Source organism: Cyprinus carpio, chromosome A23, assembly GCF_018340385.1.
Source record: "Cyprinus carpio isolate SPL01 chromosome A23, ASM1834038v1, whole genome shotgun sequence".
Classification (NCBI taxonomy): domain Eukaryota; kingdom Metazoa; phylum Chordata; class Actinopteri; order Cypriniformes; family Cyprinidae; genus Cyprinus; species Cyprinus carpio.
The window spans coordinates 13,337,300-13,357,289 of NC_056594.1; the positions used below are offsets into that span (position 1 = coordinate 13,337,300).

The following is a 19,990-nucleotide window of genomic DNA, read 5'->3' on the forward strand; positions in this document are numbered from 1 at the left end:
TGTGTGGTTTATGAGGACATAAATTTATATAATGACATGGGTATGACATAGATATTACAATGTGAAGGTGGTTTATGTGTCACTTTCTGTGTCCCTGTAATTCAAATGGCTTAAAAACACTAGATGGTGTTTTTTTTTTTTAATCTAAAAATGCTGAAGGTTTCCTGTGAGGGGTAGGTTTAGGTATAAGGTTGGTGTGGTGCCCACAAGTATAGTAATACCAGTAAATTTTGACCTATATATATATATATATATATATATATATATATATATATATATATATATGTGTGTGTGTCCTTAATTACTTAAGTATAATAGAGTAAAAAATTCCTGTTTAAAAGTAATTAAGAATTATACGAGAATTAGAAAATATTACATTTTCAAAATGTCATTTAAGCATGTCACACTGCAAGAGGACACTTCTGTCATTGCCTGATATGTCAGATCAACTACCTGAATACATTTAATCCAAGCAAGAGCTACACAAGTATCTCTCTCTGGTCTGACGACATGTACACATTCTCTAAATTCTAGTTCATCCACAACTATTTTGAATGTCATCAAACTGGCTTTGCTGCTTTCAACAATGAAGCAAATGACTGACTTTCTCAATATCTTTTTACATACAAGCACACACCCAACCACAAAAGCTTCCTGTGTGGGGGTATAGGCTCTAAGACCTTGTGCTACAAAGTGTTGGACAGAAAGAAACAGGCAGGCAGAGAAAAAGAGAGAAGGCCGCAGAACAGACAATAAACACCACTATAGGTATGCAACAATGAAAAAAAGTGAGCGAAACTGAAGAGAGAGATGAAGGGCGGAGTGGGTCATAGTGTTACTTAGAGTTTACCACAGAACCTGTGAGCTGTTGCTGCCACTGCTTCCGTGACGACACTTCGCACAGTTCCTCTACTCAACTACAGACCTACAAGAGACACACAGAGAGAAAGTGAAATATGGACTCCTTTCAGAAGCCCACCGATCTCCCCAATCTCTGACATGACAGAGGAAGCTGCTGTGTCACACATCATGCCATGGACGCCCAAGCCCACATTCTGAGGGACCTATTGGCCCAAATCGCCAGCAAGGAAGCAGAAGAGGAAGGGGCAGAGAACGGCTTTGCTGGAGAGTTTTTGGTAAGTAATTAACAAAATATGTTAGAGAAAATACGTTCTCAGATGTTCACATTCACATCATGTGACAGCGCATAGGTTGCAAAAGATGGCTGTATGCTAGGCTTAAAACAATCTTGCTTTTTTACATTCCATGCAATGCGAGTTTGTGCGGCAATGTGAAGATATGTAAATGAATGGACTGAGATAATAAAAATATTAGCATTGCATGTGCCAAAAGTAAGCTAAAAATAAACCTTGTCTGGGCAGCGAGTTGATGCAAAGGCTTAAATGGCTAAGCGTGGACTTCCTCTTCTTAATACAGTGCCTCTTACTTTAGGCTTTTGTACAAGACGTTTTAACCTGGTGTGGTTATGTATTACCAAACTAATTTATTATTGAATCTATGGATGATTGTCTACAACAAGGTACTTTGGACCCCAAAGTAGTCATTTGTCACACTTCTGCTTAGATTTGTTTCCAAAATAACCTTCATATGCTATTCCCCTCGAATGTCAACTGTTAGATATCCATGTGAACAGCCATGGTGACTGAGAGGAAGTTACCCATGACCCATGCTGAGCTGTTGACTAAACTTAGCAATACAAAAGTGCAAAAAATGCAAAAATGCTCATTCTCTTAAGATGCATTATTATTATTATTATTTACATTTATTTACTTGCCAGACACTTTCCTCCAAAGCAGCTTATGGTGTTTAGAGTGAAACAGGATGTCAAGCAGTGATGGACTGTGGTTTCAGTGTATGCTGATATAAATACATTATTTTTGAATATAAGTAAATAAGCTATTTCTTCACCTAAATTAAACCAATCCAAACTTTTAAAAAAGTATATGTCTTATCAGTGTTCAGGAATTAATCTCATGGCCTTGGCGTCGCTAGTACTGTGCTGTTCCTCTACAGGAACGATAGTGGAGCTAATATCAAATGTGTGCTTCTCAGAGTCTACAAAGTAGCATTTTGAGGTAAATGGGGAACTTTTTCTTTTTTTTTTAATTATATATATTATTTGGAAAAAATAACTAAGAGCTTTAAAATCTTTTCAACTTTCTTGTAAAACAGTAAATTTGAAAAATTCATGGATGACAACAATAATATATTTTAGCATTACAAATACTACTGTGACTAAAGAGATTAAACATAGTGGTGGATTAACCATTACAGAAACAATAACAACAACAAAAAGATTTTGGTGGTCTAATGAATTTGTTATGCACTGTACATACTGTAAACATACATATCTGTATCGGCTAGATGTATTTGTTAATATATGAAACCATTCCAATTTCTAATAGATTTCATGCATGTCTTTATTTCATACGACAAACATTTTATGTAAATTTATTATTATATTACAGTAAATAAAATTATTGTGCATATATATTTTAGGAAGTATATTTTGGGGTCATTAGCATCAAAATATTTTAAAACCCCTGCTGTTACAACACTGGATTGTCATACAACACAAGATTGCCATGTATGACAATTGAAAAATACCATAATTTCATTCTGAAGGCTTAAAAATGTATCACCAAGATACATGTTACTCTTGTATCTATAGCTCAGTAAAGCGTGACGCATCTGTACACATTTTCTCAACTCTGAAGTACCAAGCTGATTTAGGCCTGTCTTTGCCACTACAGCTTTATCCTGTCCTGCTGAACAAAACATGCTCTTCAGTCCAGCCATCAGCAGCTGCAAAGTGTTCAGTTTGTGTCTTTATATAGATTTTTACCATTGTGAAACCAGGCCACGAGGAAGGCCCTATATGTCCCGTCTCCTTTTTAATCGCATGAAGTGGTCTCTTCCTACTCCGATTAAAAAAAGCACTTTCAGACATGCAGCTCTATTATCTCTGTCAAACTTCTGCGAAATAAGACTCACTCACTCGACTCACTTACAGGAAGAGAAACTGTCTATTTGGCAGAGCTAAAGTTCCTATCACACTGAGAGCAGAGCTACTTGTCCTCACTGCTGGTCTGCAATTTATGCCCACACAAGGGACATAAATGTAGAAAAAATGTCAGAGTCCAGTCTCACTGTACAAAACTCTTGGACAAAACACGAGGGTTTCCCACAGTGGGAGGGGCTGGTTCCTCATACGCAGTCCTGCCTGTTTCGACTCAGAGATCCCATGCTAATTACTCAGCTTGCTATATTGCTCACTGTCTGTTGGGCTCATAAGGGTTCTCATAAGCTCAACTGTGGTCGGAAAGTCTCTTGGTCTGATCAAGGTGCTTGTGCGCAAAGAGACACACAGGAGAGTGATGGTACATCCCACATGCATATTGTGGCAGTCACACACACTCACGCATACACAGCCCGACTTATCTAGTATTCACAGATCTTAACCACAGGGCTGTAAACTTTAGTCTGTAAGTCTCCGATCATAATATCACAGTTGAGATGTCAAATACATGGCAAGTAAGATCGTTTCAAACAAGGTTTTCTTAATCTGCTTTGTCTTTTAAAATAATATTAGTATTAACAGCTCAGCCCTGAACATCTGGCTTGCCTTGGACTACCTGCAATATAAGCAGAAAATAAAATGATGATGACAAAATACAAAAGTTTTATTGCACAAACTTATACAAAATCATAACTGAATCTTTTGTAACTTGCTCAAAACAGAAACTGAAGAGACAGTCTACTAAATATCGTGCGGAGAGGACATACCCCACCATAGTCGCGGACAAACAAGACAATGTGAAAAAGAACAGATACAAAGACATTGTTCCCTGTGAGTATCCCATTTGACATCTAACTATACTATAGTACAGTACAGTATACTATTTTCTACTATATATCATACCCACTAAACACACTTACATTACATCTGGAAAGCTAATATTTGACTGTGTACTAATATCTGATAACATTTATCAAAAAAGAAGCAGATTGACATACACTATAAAAATATCCTGTTACATTTAAAGAAAAAAAAAAAAGCAGTTATTGCCAGAAATTCAGCATAAAAAATACATGGAAAATGTTTCAGGTATTAAGAGATGGCATTTTAGTGCCTGCATATTTTACAACATAATCATTAATTTCATTAAGTTCTATAATGTTAAAATACCAGTCTACCAAAACCTCCTTATTCTGTAAAATATACTGATAACTACTATCGTGTGGTGTCAAAACAGAAAACCACATGATGAATCGCAAGTGGCTTGTTGTCCATAATACAAGAAAAATGCTTGAACGGAAACAGTGCACAGGGTCTTACACACAGAGACAAAACACCATCAGTATAACACACAACACTAAAATAATGCAATAAACATCAACTAAATAACAGAAATTGTAACACAAACACCTTAATGCACTGATAACAAAAATAAGATTTTTTTTTTTTTTTATGTAAAATATATTCATGTGATGTTTCATGCAGGGACTTCTGGGAATGTCAGTGGTTACTTGCCAAAACCTTACATTTTACTGTTGAACCATTTACATTTAATAGTTTTTCTTTTAACATACAACTGAAAAAACATCTTCTATCCTTTCACTATTTCTTAATTTCTTCCTGTTCTAACTTGTACTTTTCTGAACAGTGGTTAAAACTTTGTATTGTTAGCGCTTCTCATGGTATTGCCTCCTTAAGATTAATTGCTTGCTGCATTCCTCATTTGTAAGTCGCTTATAAAAGTGTCTGCTAAATGTATAAATGTTTCATGCAAGCATTTTTACAGTCTAAATCATAAGCATCATAAAGACGTTCTCTTAATATCTAGTCAACATCTGACAGGAAACCTTGTAGAGTTGTATCGCAGAAGAACAAACATTCTAAAAACATCTTTGAAATGAAAACGCATACATTAAATAGATGTCTGTGTGATGTATGTGTGCTGTCTCGGTATAATATACCTTAAAATATTGTATTGTATCATAGTAGACGATGCCAGAAACAAACATGGATAGCAATGTGGGAGATTAACACAAGATTTGTGAAAGTGGCAGTTATATAAAAAACCATGGGAAGTGTTGATTGTGAAGATTACAGAGACATGATGTGCTAGAAATGCTGATGGCTGTATTTTCTCAGTTGATCACAGCAGAGTGAAGCTCTCTCTCATCACATCCAAACATGATGCAGATTACATCAATGCTAGTTTCATTAAGGTAAGGAAGTGCAAGAAAGATCTCAAGCTATACACATTTATACAACTATACACTGATCAGATTAAACAGAACATGTAATGCTTAAACAACAACTGACAAAATATCAGTGCTATTCAGGAGGATTCAGTTGTGTTTTATTTCAGGGAGTATTGGGCTCTAGGGCGTATATTGCCACACAAGGCCCGCTGCCAAACACTGTGCTTGACTTCTGGAGGATGCTTTGGGAATACAACGTGCAGGTAAGCGCTTGATTTTGACCATTTCACACACATTCCACTTCCTGTAGAAAACAGGTTCAACCTGTTAGGTGAGCTTTGGGTGAGAAGAAGAAACATTCACACAATGAAATCTAGAGAAATGCCTCTATAATATCGCACTCTCTCTCTCTGCAGGTTATTGTGATGGCTTGCCGGGAGTTTGAAATGGGAAGGGTAAGATGTAACTGACAGAATGTTATAGGAGAAATGTTGACAGTCACTGTGTTTAAAGATAATATTTTTTATTAACCACATCCTTCTTGCCTCAGAATGGTGAGGCAATGCATCATGCATGTCATTTTCATCTAGTTCTTTTTTATCTTGAGTTCCCCCCCTTTCAAAGCTTTTGATACAGTTACAGTGCTGCTATGCACTCAGCATAGAAATTCTCATAGAGTAAGCAGAAGCGAGCCGGTTGAGACTGAATGCTGCTTTTCCTCTTTCTTTCAGAAAAAATGTGAGCGTTACTGGCCGGAGTCAAAGAATGATGTGTTTGTGTGTGAGCCCTTTACCATATACTATGTGAGAAACACCTCTACCCTCACTCACACCAAACTTCCTGTCCTTGTGTTTTATTTGCGCTCGCACAAACATCTGTAGTTCACATTCACACAGTATCTAAAACACTACATCTTGAACCACTAAGTACGATGTAAAAAAGATGTCGCGTTCTTTCACAACATCATATTTTCTTTGCATTTTGACATTTATAAAAAAAAAAAAAAAAAAAAAAAATTTTACTGTTAAAAAAAAAACACATTATCAGTACTATCAGGCCTCACAAATTATCAGAACTATATTGGTTATTGGTATCAGTCTAAACTGAATATTTAATTGTGTGAGGTTATTTGCCATAATTTTACATTTAGATTACATTTAGGGTTCACCTGCATTAATAAAAGTTTTTTTAATATTAAGTAATTTTTTTGTATAGATTATTCAGAGGTGTTTCACCTTTATTTTGAACTAGGAAACTTATCGAACAATGGCAGAAAATCACCAGTTTTTTTTTTTGTTTTTTTTTAGTTTATCTTTAAAACACTAGTAATGTAGTAAACTTCTGAATGTAATCTTTAGCAGATCTAAAAATGAATATCAATGTTTCATATTGTACTTCATAATTTTGTGCTGCATGCTTAAATTCACTTGTAGCACTTAAAAATATCTATTTTTAGTTTATTTATATCAGAATTTTTATACTGGCACATCTCTTAAAAACAATAATGTTATATTTAAGGGTTGAACATTCTGCACCTTTTAGCACTATGGTTTTCACTATTGAATAATATTAGCCAAAATATTATCTGTAATTTACTAATCCAATGAGCATTCAAGTCATGTACATGTTTGATGTTGTCCAGGAGTCTGATGAGAATAAGGGAGAATATTTGACACGAACACTGAAGGTGACATTTAAACAAGTAAGTAACATTTCTTTGATCTTGACTTCACCGCACTGACATTTTTTTTAGTTTACCCTACTTTAAAGTCTTCATAGTTTATATGAAAAGATTGTACATTTATTCAAATGTTTTTATTGCTTTTTATCCTTGCTTTTAAACTAAAACAATTTAAAAAATATTTTTTTTTTCTATTGTCCTGACAACTTTAAAAACATTAAATAAATGCCAAACAAATGGATGTGTTCACACTTCAGTCAAGTTTAATGAGCTTTAAAAACATTGCTTTAGGGCAAACATTGTGTCGTGGTGACCTATGACCCGTTCATAGATTTTCCCTTGAAATGTCATTGCGTAAGAGTATTCAGCTTTATTATTCAAGAAGATCAGTCTGTACAGACACTGTAGTGGAACAAACATAAACACAGACAGGTGCTGACATTTCTGTAGATGTTTTGTAGTGATGAAAGAAAACCACCAAAATGTGGTGGTTTTAAAACCAGGTTACCAGAATAAACAAACAGTCTATTACACCGTTTTTTTTTTTAAGGTGTCTCGGACACTGAAACAGCTGCATTATGTGAACTGGCCAGATCACGGAGTACCCGACTCCATTCCTGCCATCCTGGAGCTGCTGCAGGATATGCGGATTTACCAGGATCATGACGAGATTCCCATCTGTATTCACTGCAGGTAAATGCTTGCATCTGCTGTTATGGACTGTTAGGATTGATTTTTGCAATGACTGCATTTAAGGGCTAATCAGATCAGTCCGAGGTCATATTGTGGCCATGAATGCAAGATACTGATACAAACAGTTTGTTTGTATCGGTAACCATAGAAGAACCCCACCTCCATTTTTTACACAGGAAATGTGTTGGTGGTTGACCAACAACAAGCAAATGCCCCAAAAAGTATCTGCACTACTACTAACACTAAGTTACAATGACAGTTAATGCTATTCAAAAAATACTTTTGACTGAATCTACCGCCACATTTCAGAAATTAATTCTTTAAAGTATTCTTTACAATCTAAATTGACCATTTATACAGTTATGAAGATATAATGATTGTTGTCTTTGCACCAATCTTTCAGTCTGACCCATGGAGATATATATACAGTATATACTACGATTATGTTTCTGTTTTCAATTATTTTCATGTTGTGGCTGATAACCAATAAATAGCTAACATTAAAATTCAACATTGTTATTAAATTATTAATTCTGTAAAGATTAACTTTAACTTTAAAAAGTTTTTCTACAAAGAATATTCTGAGCACCTTATCTTAGCTCATTGACTTGAAAATGTGTTATGCAGAAAACTGCAACTTATACTGCACTCAAGGGTCTATCTAAGCTGCTCAAATGTAAGAAAAGAGAATTGTGTTTTCACTGTGGTTTATTCTACTGGAACTCTTGGATTTGCAGTGCAGGCTGTGGAAGAACAGGTGCATTGTGTGCTATTGACTATACCTGGAATCTACTGAAGAGACAGGTAAGAGTTCAAAACATCTGATTGAAGCTTTTATTATACTGGCACAATATAATCTATATTCTGACAAGTTGTTGATCTTATTTGCTTTTGTTTAGATGATACCAGAGAATTTCAGTATCTTTGAACTGGTAAAGGACATGCGTACACAGAGGCCCTCTGTGGTTCAGACTAAGGTAAACTTAGTTTCTTCTTAAATTGCCATCATCAATATAAACAAAAAGTCTCCATTTTCTTAAATAATTAATTAATTTCTTCTCCTCATAGGAACAATATGAACTAGTATACAGGACCATCAAATTGCTGTTTGAGAGATATCTGGAAGCAATGGATGAACCAAAAAGAGAGGTTAGATGAGCCATCATTATTACTCACTCTTTATTTACATAAATATGATAATTATGATACATTATACAACATAGTCAGAGCATTTTGCTGACCTTATATGCATGCAGACTGTTTTTTTTTTTTTTTTTTTTTTGCCATTTTAAATTAACAATTTAATTTTATCATCAATCAGGTCCCAGCTTCCCCCTCTCATGTCACCTTAAGTAGTGGGAGTGAGCTCTCAGATTTCAGCGACTCTGAATCAGAGATTGCGACAGACTTCAGAGCCTTGCTTCAAACTGAGCGCAGGTATGAGGAAGTATCTCCTTTTAATACAATTTAACCACATTTTAAAGGAATAGTTCACCCAAAAATGAACATTCTGTCATCATTTATACATGCTCATGAGGGTGAATAAATTTTCATTTTTGGCTGATGTCAGTTCTGCTATAACAACATTACTAAAGATAATATATATATATATATATATATATATATATGGCCAAGAAAGTCTTATATATATATATATATATATATATATATATGGCCAAGAAAGTCTGTGTAGAACATATTATTATGGAACACACTACATTATAGTGCTGTAAAAATGTAAGTGACATTTTGTGTAAGTTTTTACACATTTTGATTTTCAGTTCTTTGCACTTTAAAATAAACATTCTGTTCAGCAGTTCCTATGTAACAGAAGACACAATTTTTGTGATGACTCTAATTAAGTGATAAGCAGTTGCAAACATTTTACAAAATACACATATTCTGCACTAATTCAATGTTAAACACTTTTTTTTTCTTTACTACCAAATTATGTAATATCTAAGTAATTTAACTTACACTGGAAAGTTTTACTTGACATCTCACCATTTTGAGCTATGCTTGTTCCTGAACATGATGTGTTACACTTAGCTTCAAATACCATACCAAAGTGCTATTAGAGATTTAGTGTGCATCAAGGACACTGAGCTTTAGCATTTTTCAGATCTGGGACAGTCTTTTGCACTTATTTCCTGCTGTATACACGCATTCTCAAGTGGCCAAGATAATAATTGTGGGAACTGGGACAGGCCCAATAATTGTTTCCAAGAGTGTTCAAAAACACCCTTACATTAACACCAGCGGTTGAGCTTGAATTCACACTTTACATATATATATCACCAACAGTCTTGAATTGTTTCATGTCAGAGGGTAATTTCACACTTGGCAGGCTTGGTTTAGATAAAACGTGCGATTACTCTGTTAGCGTGGTTCATTTGAAAAAGTATGAACACTGCCATACGAAGCTTGGCGCGCACCAAACAAAAGGAACGAGACTTCCTGAAAAGTTGTGCCTCAGTGCACTTCCAAACAAACTCTGATGCAGTTTCACTAAAATATGAACGGAATGTGGACCAAATACATCTAACAAATCAAAACAGGAAGTGATGTGAAAAATGCGACCATAAAAAGGACTGAACGCTCAAGAATACCTGGTTCTTCTCGTCATATGATCTATGTTGCTCATTACAGTTCAGTGACGGAATTAGAACTGCCATCTCCTTGCAGCAGATCTCTGTGTGTGCAACAGAGGAATTCCTGTTGCTGTGTTGATGCCTTTACACAATTTAGAAGCTCTTTGTGATTTATTAGCTGGTAAAAATATGTACACACTAGTGCTGTCAAAATTAGTGCGTTAACACATGCGATAATTATTTTTTCAGTTTAACGCATTAAAAATATTTAACGCAATTAATGCAGGGGTGGAGCTAGGGTTGGCCACACCCCTCACAACTGCTGCTTCTGTCTTTTTGTTCTTGACAAGAATTGTGTTTATTTAGATGCGGAACATCTTTACAACCACTTCATCTCAGCACCAAGCTCTAGTCAAATGAGTGCGGAAAAGGTACAGATGATGAGGGAGCTTCAGTAGAACAACAGTGACAGTAAAATTATTTTTCCTGTCCTGTCAGCCGTTATACTGTGCTTGTAGCACATACTCTTCAGTTGCATGTACAAATGCGGCGGCGTGCGGTCTATTATATTAAGCACTATTATATTAAAGCGCAAATGAAACTACGAGCATGCAATGTTGCAGTTATGTCATCAATTAAGTCATCAAGTAAGGCGAATAAAGCTGCCTTAAAACTGTGCATGTAAATATTTGTTATATATAAGTCACATTTAAGAACATGTCTCTGAAATGCAGTGGTTTTCAAAACTGTCCTGGAGCAGTCCAGCACAGTCTCCCTCATCTAACACACCGGATTCATCTTGTCAGCTCCGTAGTAGAGACTTTAAGACCTGAAGTGGGTCAGAAAAAGTAAAGAGTTGTGAGAAAATATGATGCGTGTCAGATCCATGTCATGTTCAGTAGTGGCAGCTCTTAAAGCAGCCAAAATAACCTAATAACCCAATAACCCAGCTGCTGTGATGACTGCTAATCAAAGAAAAAAAGAGCTTTAAAGATTCATCTATATTTAATTCAGAATTTAGTGTTTGATAGCTTTATTCAATTTCTGTATAAGTGCACAGGTAGCTAAATATGACAGTTATTATAATGGGTTTATTTGAAGATTGTTTTAAGTGCACTTGAAATGTTTTAAGTTCACTTTTAAATGTTAAAATTTATAGCTCTCAATTATACTGTAATGCTGAATGGCTATTGTCTATGGTTAAATATTAGGGAGAAAAAAAAAATTCCTAGAGACATCGGTAGTATTGGTATCAGTGATACGCACCTTCAGACATAAAAAAGATGGCACTAAACAAATATAAAAAAATATACTGTCTTTATGTTGTTTCTACATTGATTTAAAGATTGAATGTGAAATTATTGCAATATAAAAGTATATTTAAAAACTTTAATGTTAGGTGGGATTAATCACAATTAATTTCAGAAAAAATAATCAGAAAAAATAATTTCTGGTTGTGACCGTATCCTTATGCCTTTTATTTTGTATCTTTAGGTTCGGTTTAAAGAAAGGCAGTGTGAAAGCTTAGCGAACTAGGACTAAATGTTTAATTTTTGTTTTTGGTCAAGACCAAAAGAACCAAGATAACAAAACTGCAAGTGTAACCACAACCTAAGACACATTGTAACTGTCTCTGTGGTATTCCTGATCATAATAAAATCTTTTACTGTTGCGATAGGAATAACGAGATGCAAATTCCAATGGATGAACTCAATCATGTCACAAATACAGATACAGAAGTCACTTCTTGGCCACAGCCTCATTCACAACCATTCAGTCAAGAGTTCTTCTCCACAAAACTCAATTCTGAAGACAGGCTCAATACAATGAGTGAATGGGCCCAGATTAAAGGTCAGAGGTCATTCATAGCACCAACTCCTCAGACAGACTTTACAACCCCTGGACCTCAAAGAACTGAACCATCTACCAGCTTCAACACTGATCTCACCCAAACTGCATGTTCAAACTATCCCATCAGCCAAGTACAAGAGCTGAGGCCGAGTATAAGGCATCTGGAGTGTGCAGAAAATCAAGATTTCAGTCCTGCTGCCAAAGACCACAACCCTATTATCCCCAGCACAGTCTGCTTCACTGTGGAAGATCCTTATTTTGGTCCTGAGTCTCCACCGGGTAGCGACAATCACAGTGTTATGGACTCTATGATTTGTGAAACATGGATGGAGAACCCTTGTTTCACAATACCTAGTTTAGTTCTTAATAATCAGGTGTTGGAATTGCCAAAACATGACTGCAAAGACAAAGGTATGAAAACCTATGACTATTTTAACAAATGATTTTCTGAAAAACTATGATGGATCACTTATGATAATTTCCTGTTTTATAATTTGAATAAAGATGCAAATACACCATCTAATGAAGACACTCCTCCTCCTGTGCCTGAGCGAACCCCTGAGTCATTTATACTGGCAGATGAAATTAAAGGTTAGTCCAACTTAAGGTCTAAATGTATATCCTCACCAGTGCTATTTTAGTTGTATTTTATATACTATTACAGTACTTTTATTAATATTTTGAACCAGCTTTTTTGTTTTTATATTCTCAGTTATTTTAAAATTAGTTTAAGCTTTAGTAATTTTATGTGCTGTTGTCATTTTTATTAGATCTTGCTTTTAATATTTCTATTTAGCTTTCATTTATTTTATTTCAGTTTTCATTTCAATCTCAATTTATTTTAGTTTCCGTAATTTGGTAACACTTAAAGCCTTTATGTAATGTATCAAGGTATTAATAATACACTGAAATGCATTATATATTTACATAAATAATTGTAAACAAATTAAAATGCATTGCAATTTCATTGATTATCATGTGTTTTAATGCATTATACTTTCTAAAGGTCGCAAAATTAAGTATTATAATCTAATGCATTATATACACCTCAAGAAATGTTACCTGAAATTTTAGTACTTATTTCTACTTAATATTTATATATTCTATTATTACAACTTAATTTCAGTTAACAAAAATGGTTTTAATTATAGTTTTGGCTTTATTTATTAGATATAGTAACAATAACAACACTGATTCTCACTCGAATTTTAAGACATAGGCTACAACATATACAAATTTTCTATTAACCAAGATTTTTTAAACCTATACCACAATATATGGTCTTGTTTTCCAGATATCAGTGAAAACACAGAGATGTTGACATTGATGATCCCAACCAGCTCAGACTCTAAGAGCGTGAACAGAGGTGAGCATTATGCACACTTGAAAATTTGTGTATAGATTTGATGGACAGCACCTGTAAATGATCCCGTTTTCTCTAAAAGACAGCCCACCCTCACCTGTGCCCCCACTGCCTGAGAGAACTCCAGAGTCTTTTGAAATGGCCACAGATGAGGGTATGACAAAGATGGGCAAGGATGCATCTACAACAAATTCATCTGATCACTTCTTTGTACCTGATCAAATTGTCATCTAATTTTCAACAGATCTAGTACAAAATGTGACACAGGAAAAGCCACAGGATGTCGTAATGAGAGTTGGGAAATCTCTAGAATGGTCTGGACAAACTAATGAAGCTCAGACAGATGTGAAACGATCTTGGTCCAGGAGCAAGGTGAGAGGAAGCAGGGTGTATAGACTAATCAATCATTTCAGCCTATTAATAGAACACACCAACCTAAACAATATAATCATAAATAAAATTATTTTCTTTATTTCAGAGCTTAAAATTCAGAATGTCACTTCCTGGTAAGTCAGTCATAAAAACAGTGGAGATCAAAATTCGAGAACAACCTGCAATTTCCTAAATTGTCATTGCTTAGTCGTTTTTGAAGTTATATTAACAGGAGCCGGAGGACAGTTTTTTTATGCATATTTCATAAATTAATTGTATTCAGAATCACAGTATTTAAAACCTAAAAGAGATATTTGAAAAAAGAACTCTGATCAAAATTAGAGAACACTAACTGATACCTACAAGTTATTGTTGTTTATCTGGCACCTTGTGCTAATTTCCTTTATTATAATGACAAATCCTATTTAACTGGCAGCATTCCTCTAATTTGCACTGAGACTGCAAGATGGCAGGCCGCTCTAAGGTGACTGAAACCCTTTAACAGGAGGCAGTCCAGATGAAGGCCAAATGGATGACCCTTTCAACCACAAGAAGCTGGTCATTCCAAATCTGTGATTTCTAAAATATTGCAGCTGTATGTTGACAATAATTCATTCAAGTCACCCGAAAAGGCTGGTTGTCCACGTAAGACAGATGCATGAGAAGACAGGACAATTCAGACAGACTCAAAGGGGAATCGGTTCAGCACTGCAGCTGGAATTGCTCGCCAGTTCAGCGATGAACAGGGCATGGATCTGTCTCGGCACGTTTAAGAGACGTCGGACTGAAAGCAGAATCAAAAAGCTAAGCTCACCTTTGCTGAGAAGCATGTTGTGAGGAGAGAAAAGAACTGGTCCAAATTTCACTTTAGTTATGAGAGATAGTTTAATTTATGTGGGTCTGATGGGAAACATTATGTTCGGCATCAAACTGGGGAAAGACTGAACCCTGAGCATGTGAAGTGAAAGGTGGAGGAGGAGGTGTGATATTTTGGGGGATGTTTTCTACAGCAGGAGTTGGGCTTCTTATGCAGACACATGGCAGGGTGAATGCAAATGTTTATCAGAACCTCCTTCAGCAACATGCAGTTCCTTCCCTGCAAGCATCTCTCAATCAGCCTGCAATTTTTATGCAAGTCAGTGCCCCCGTCACACTGCAAAACAGATATAACAGTTATTGAAGCTGAAAACATTGAAATAATGACATGGCCGGCCCAGAGTTCTGATCTAAACCCAACTCAAAATCTCTGGAAAAAAATATTCAACAAAAAAATTAATAACAAACAAACCCACTACAGTTACTGAACTATGGAAGAGACTGGAAGAGAAGTGGACCAAGATCACACCAGCACAGTGCCATAAACTAGTGATGTCCTGAGTCATTCAAAGCAGGGGCTTCTACTTCCTACTCATTTCTGACAGCTGTAACACTTCTTTCATGCTACAGTGGTTATTGTTCTCTATTTTTGATCACTGTGTTTTCCACAAAATAAAGGTTTTAGTTGAAATGCCTTGGTTAACCATGTTAGTATAACACTGGTATACTTACAGCTAATATTCCTTCAGACTTTGAGCAATAAAGATTAACAATATTTCCCAAAAAATAAATAAATAAAGTATTTATAGACTGTTCTCTAATTTTGATCTCCACTGTATAATCAAGATTTCAAAGTCATAGACAAAATTTATAATTCTTAATATATTCTTCACAACCTCCTTTTTTTTTTCCTGCAGCATCATCTGCTCCACTCAGTCCTTTTTCAATCACAAGTCACAGTCCTCCTCCCCTGTTGTACAAACAACCTCAGGGTAAGACTAAATTACATTTTAACAGGAATTGTGCATAGAACAAATTTAACTTTGAATATAGTCTGCATAAATTCACAGTTGTACACTGGTGTTAAAGCTAGGTGACGTTACCATTAAACAAGTGGCAACATGCTATATTTATTTACATATGCACATTTAAGGCCATTTTAAAATGCGTCTACCTTCAGCAACGAGTACAAAAAAGTGACAGTACAACAATGCAAACAAAATACCACACAAATCTAGAATTTTGGGAGTCGATTCACTTGTAAAAGAAAGGTGACGAAACCTTATATAGCTACAACATTAATAAACAAACCAAAATAAAACATTGATATCTGAGCTGAATGCAAGCTGAGGGTTAATAGTCGCTCAAAATGAATAAACTTAGTCGTCACATATTTCAAGATTAATGACTGTACTGTTTATGTGTTCATTTACTTATCTCTTGTTTCAAAGACATGCATCTTGCTGTTCAATTATTACTCAGCCGCCTCTGTATGCATAGAAACATTGGTGTTTTGAACTTCTGAGGAAATCCTTTTTTTGGGGGGGTTGGACACCTACTGGTAAAGATGTAATTTACAGAAAGAGTCAACAAATGAATCAGTAAATAAATCCCAACGAGTCTTTTTAGTGAATTAATCAAAATCCCCGCCAATTGTTTTCCAGTGTTAATTCGTCTTCACGTTCATGATACAAGAAGGAATAGAGCTACGGTCAGATTGTTCTATCTGGGCACCAGCGCCTAATCGATTCTTTACGGGATAGATCTCCCAGATCTACAAATCGCTGCGGAATAATTTTGGCTGTGAATTGTACATTTTGATTCTAGTCTCAGGTCTAAATTTTTGGTTGTCAAGTTAAGCTGATTGAGTTGACAGAAACCTTTAAAACAACAAATCTATCCACATAATTCATAACCGATTCCTAGGATATTTTAAAGTACAATTTCATGGCAACACTTGAGGATACATGTTTGCAACTTCCTTCCCATAGTAAAGACTTATTCTAAAACAACTATGAATGTATTAAAGGAAGTTTTGTCAGTGTCATTCTGCTTGATTATTTTAATATAGTCTATTCCTCCCTGTTTCTAACGTTAGAATCTCTACTACACACTCCAACACCACTTGAGCAGCCATTCAACTCTGTTCCAGGGACAGGTATATCACACATAGCCTACACCAGTGTAATTGTTCAGTTTGCTCCAACATACAACATATTTTCGCTGATTTAAATGTACACATACTCACACTGCGGTTTGCGGTTTTGTTTCATAAAGAAAATGTAACTCCACCACTTCCTGAAAGAACTCCAGAATCGTTCTTTTTTCACACGGGGAAAGGTGCAGTATACAGAACCTACAGTATACATATATACAAGAATTTCATCTTCATTTGTTGCTAAAGCTGAAACGTTTTTGTTGTTTTTTTTCCCCCTTAAAGTGGCCGATAACAGCGCCCCCTGTCAGCCAGCTGAGGCAGAACGTCATAGACTGAGAGTGGGCACATCATCTGAATGGTCAGGCAGCTCCCAGCCCAGATCATCCCTGGATCATTCTTGGTCCCGAAGCAAGGTTACATTGTACTCTATAGCATGTAGTTGACCTCAAAGCATGTAGACATAAAGAAACAAACCTCTAATTGAATTTAAGCTGTACAGAAATGCTGTGCTATAATTTTCCTATTGTATGATCAATGCTTGACTCATTCTTGCCAAAATGTGTCATTTTCTAACAGAGCGTCAAATCAAAAAGTTCAAAACAAGGTAGGTTGGTGTTTCCATTGTGTCCTCCCACACCTCAGTCACTTGTATCATTATAACATAACTTGTAGGCCTACAAGCAAATTTGTCCTCTCCAGTGCACTGCAGTGTAGCGTTTGTCACTTTGTGACAGAGATAAAGAGGGCGCACTATTACTGGATCTATGTGTGCACAGCTGTGTTTAATTTTACAGAGTCTCTATCTGTGGCTCCGCTGACTCTGCCTGTCTGTGTAACCATAGCAGCTGGAGGCCAAGGTGAGTGACAGTATAAGTCCCTTAACGGTAATTAACCATTACTACATAACCTTAGTTTAGCTTGCCCTGTGGCTAATACAGTAGAGCACCAGATGGCACCCAGCAGTCAGCCGGCAGCAACAGGACCAACAGGGAACCAGTCGGACAGAGGGGGAGAGAAAACTTCACTGGTCAGCAAGGCCAGGACCAAGGTTCAACTTCTAAAGTCTCTGTATTTGTTACATGTAAAGTGCATGGCATAATAAACATGTAAAATTTAGTTTATTGATGGCAAATTTATTTTGTATTATCTGTTTCCCACTGAACCCACATACTGAAAATAGCCTGCCTTGAATGGATTTTAAAGGGGCCGTTCACACAGAGTGTGTTTTTGTATTCCATTGTACAGCTTTTCCGTAGTTTAAAAAAAAAAAAAAAACATGTCAAGTTAAAGAAGTTCAGCTTTTAAAAATGTGCACCGTATTTTGCATTTCCAAACACCCTAACTGATTAGGGGTAGTTCACAAAGAAACATTTTTGCATTCAACAACCCTTACTATGCACACATAGATGGCTAGATGGTTGTGTGCTAAATGCATTTGACCGTTGCGCTCGTATCTGTCTGTAATTATCAAGTAGCCCTGAACACCTTGATTAGCTGGTTCAGGTGTGTTTGATTGGGGTTGGAGCTGAAATCTGTAGGACGGTAGCTCTCCAGGAGCAGGGTTGGAGACCACTGTGCTAGACAGATGTTTTGGATTGTTGTCCCTCATCTCGCTGCCTTTTCAGCGCCTTGTGCATAAGCATTTAAGATTCCATGTCAAATGAAAAGAAATACAACTTTAAAAAACATGCCTGAGACCCTGCATACTTTTCTGTTCCACTGCACTACAACTCACTTAATGTATTTGTTTGTTTGATTGTTGTGCTTGCGTCTTTTGCAGTATCTCCCGCGAAACATGGCGCTCAAGTTAAAAGTAGTTAAACTTTTTTTTTATGCATCTCTAGACCTTTCATTATTTTTTTCATTCCACTACCATGGCTCTCACATTTTTCCAGTAGCCCCTCACTGCAGAACACAAGATCCAGGGGCGTGGTTGGATCCACATCTAGGGGGTGGAGAAGGGTGGGTTTAGGGATCAGGGGGTGGAGACGGGTAGGCTTAGGTGTATGTAAGGTGGGAGGAGTTGGATCTGGATCCAACCACGCCCCCTGGATCTTGTGTTCTGCAGTTAGGACCATCTCCATTTTTCGGTGTAAAATCACATCTATGTGAATGGCCTCTCATGTGAATAGTTCCTGCCGATTTGGATAAAAGCGAATTCTATAAATGCCAATTCATATTTTCTTTTCTTACAGAGTATTAAATTTTTGAAAGGAAAACAGAGGTGTATGTATAATAACCACTTCTACTTTTCATGTTGATACAACTAATTCTGTTAAATTGAATTAAGCAGCTGTGTGTGGCTTGAACATCATGTAACTGTCATTTGCAGCAAAAATGGCCCCGCCTCCGATCCCGCCCCCAGGCCCACCTTCAGACCCGTCTCCAGCCCAGCCTCAGTCTGCTCCACCATCCTATGGTGCTGCTGTTGGATTCCTATTTTGTAAGATATTGCCCCCTTTTAATAATTTTTTTTTAAATGACCAAATATGATTTCAAACCGATGTTCTGATACTTTAAAAGCTGCCACAAGATGGAGCTACTCTATTTTACATTTCTTCAGTTTTGGTTGATGCCTGGTAGCACTTGGCCTGTACCTGAAAGTCAACCTTTTCCTACTCCACAGCTTTTGGATCTCGTTTTGGGAAGCCAAAAGGCCCACGAACTAAGCCAGGAACATGGGTCTAGTTCACGTTGAAGGTGAAGGAAAGGAAAACAGCCTCACAAGACAAGGATTAACTGAGCAAAGTTTTCTTTCAGCTCAGATAGACAAGCACTGTGATTCTTGAGGGAAAGAAGCTCAACTACGGACCTCACACAGTGGATGGACATTTATAAAGACTGTGCTTTTGTTAATGACTTTTACATCTTATAAGGGAATATTGCAGGAGAATGGCCTTTTAAGACTTTAAATATTAAAGCATGTTGCATTTGTATGCAACTAAAATGTATATAAAATTATTGCAAATGTGCAATTAAAGATAATTAAAAGCATGAATGTACTGGCCGATAACAGTAGACTTTTGTAATTTAATAGGTAAGGATTTTATGATATATACAGATGCAGAAAACCATGGCCAATCAAGCCTTTCTGTGTCACATAATGCTGGACTAAGTAACAGTGCATTTGGTGCCATGTCTGTCTGAAAGAGATGAAAATGACAGAAGATATCTATTGTCAAGGTTATGGTTTGTGACTGTATTTAACTGTTTTTTTCCCCTCATTTGCATAT

The 19,990-nt window shown here is 36.2% G+C and overlaps 1 protein-coding gene across 2 annotated transcripts; it reads left to right on the top strand.

The window, feature by feature from the left end:
* Positions 1–642: 642 nt before the first annotated feature.
* LOC109085396 (tyrosine-protein phosphatase non-receptor type 22-like) lies at positions 643–19,770 on the top strand. 2 transcript variants are annotated; one of them, XM_042713784.1, is made up of 28 exons: positions 643–1,136; positions 3,763–3,871; positions 5,180–5,256; positions 5,400–5,495; positions 5,649–5,687; positions 5,964–6,035; positions 6,875–6,934; positions 7,464–7,606; positions 8,344–8,410; positions 8,506–8,583; positions 8,675–8,755; positions 8,928–9,043; positions 11,876–12,459; positions 12,553–12,639; positions 13,343–13,414; positions 13,494–13,565; positions 13,656–13,783; positions 13,890–13,917; positions 15,517–15,591; positions 16,698–16,757; positions 16,877–16,939; positions 17,040–17,170; positions 17,334–17,361; positions 17,552–17,614; positions 17,675–17,805; positions 18,953–18,983; positions 19,090–19,200; positions 19,384–19,770. In XM_042713784.1, the coding sequence occupies exons 1-28, from the start codon at positions 1,035–1,037 to the stop codon at positions 19,443–19,445; spliced, it is 2,766 nt and encodes a 921-aa protein (XP_042569718.1). In that variant the 5' UTR covers positions 643–1,034; the 3' UTR covers positions 19,446–19,770. The 2 variants fall into 2 exon arrangements, with proteins under 2 accessions (XP_042569718.1, XP_042569719.1); XM_042713785.1 differs by having other exon boundaries at positions 644–1,136; positions 17,696–17,805.
* Positions 19,771–19,990: the final 220 nt, after the last annotated feature.

Bases quoted from the DNA above. Each gene is read 5' to 3' on its own strand.
- LOC109085396 (XM_042713784.1), top strand. From the start codon at position 1,035: ATGGACGCCCAAGCCCACATTCTGAGGGACCTATTGGCCCAAATCGCC. The intron at 1,137-3,762 runs GTAAGTAATTAA...TGCTCAAAACAG, and splicing joins GCTTTGCTGGAGAGTTTTTG to AAACTGAAGAGACAGTCTAC. The intron at 17,806-18,952 runs GTTCAACTTCTA...CTTTTCTTACAG, and splicing joins TCAGCAAGGCCAGGACCAAG to AGTATTAAATTTTTGAAAGG.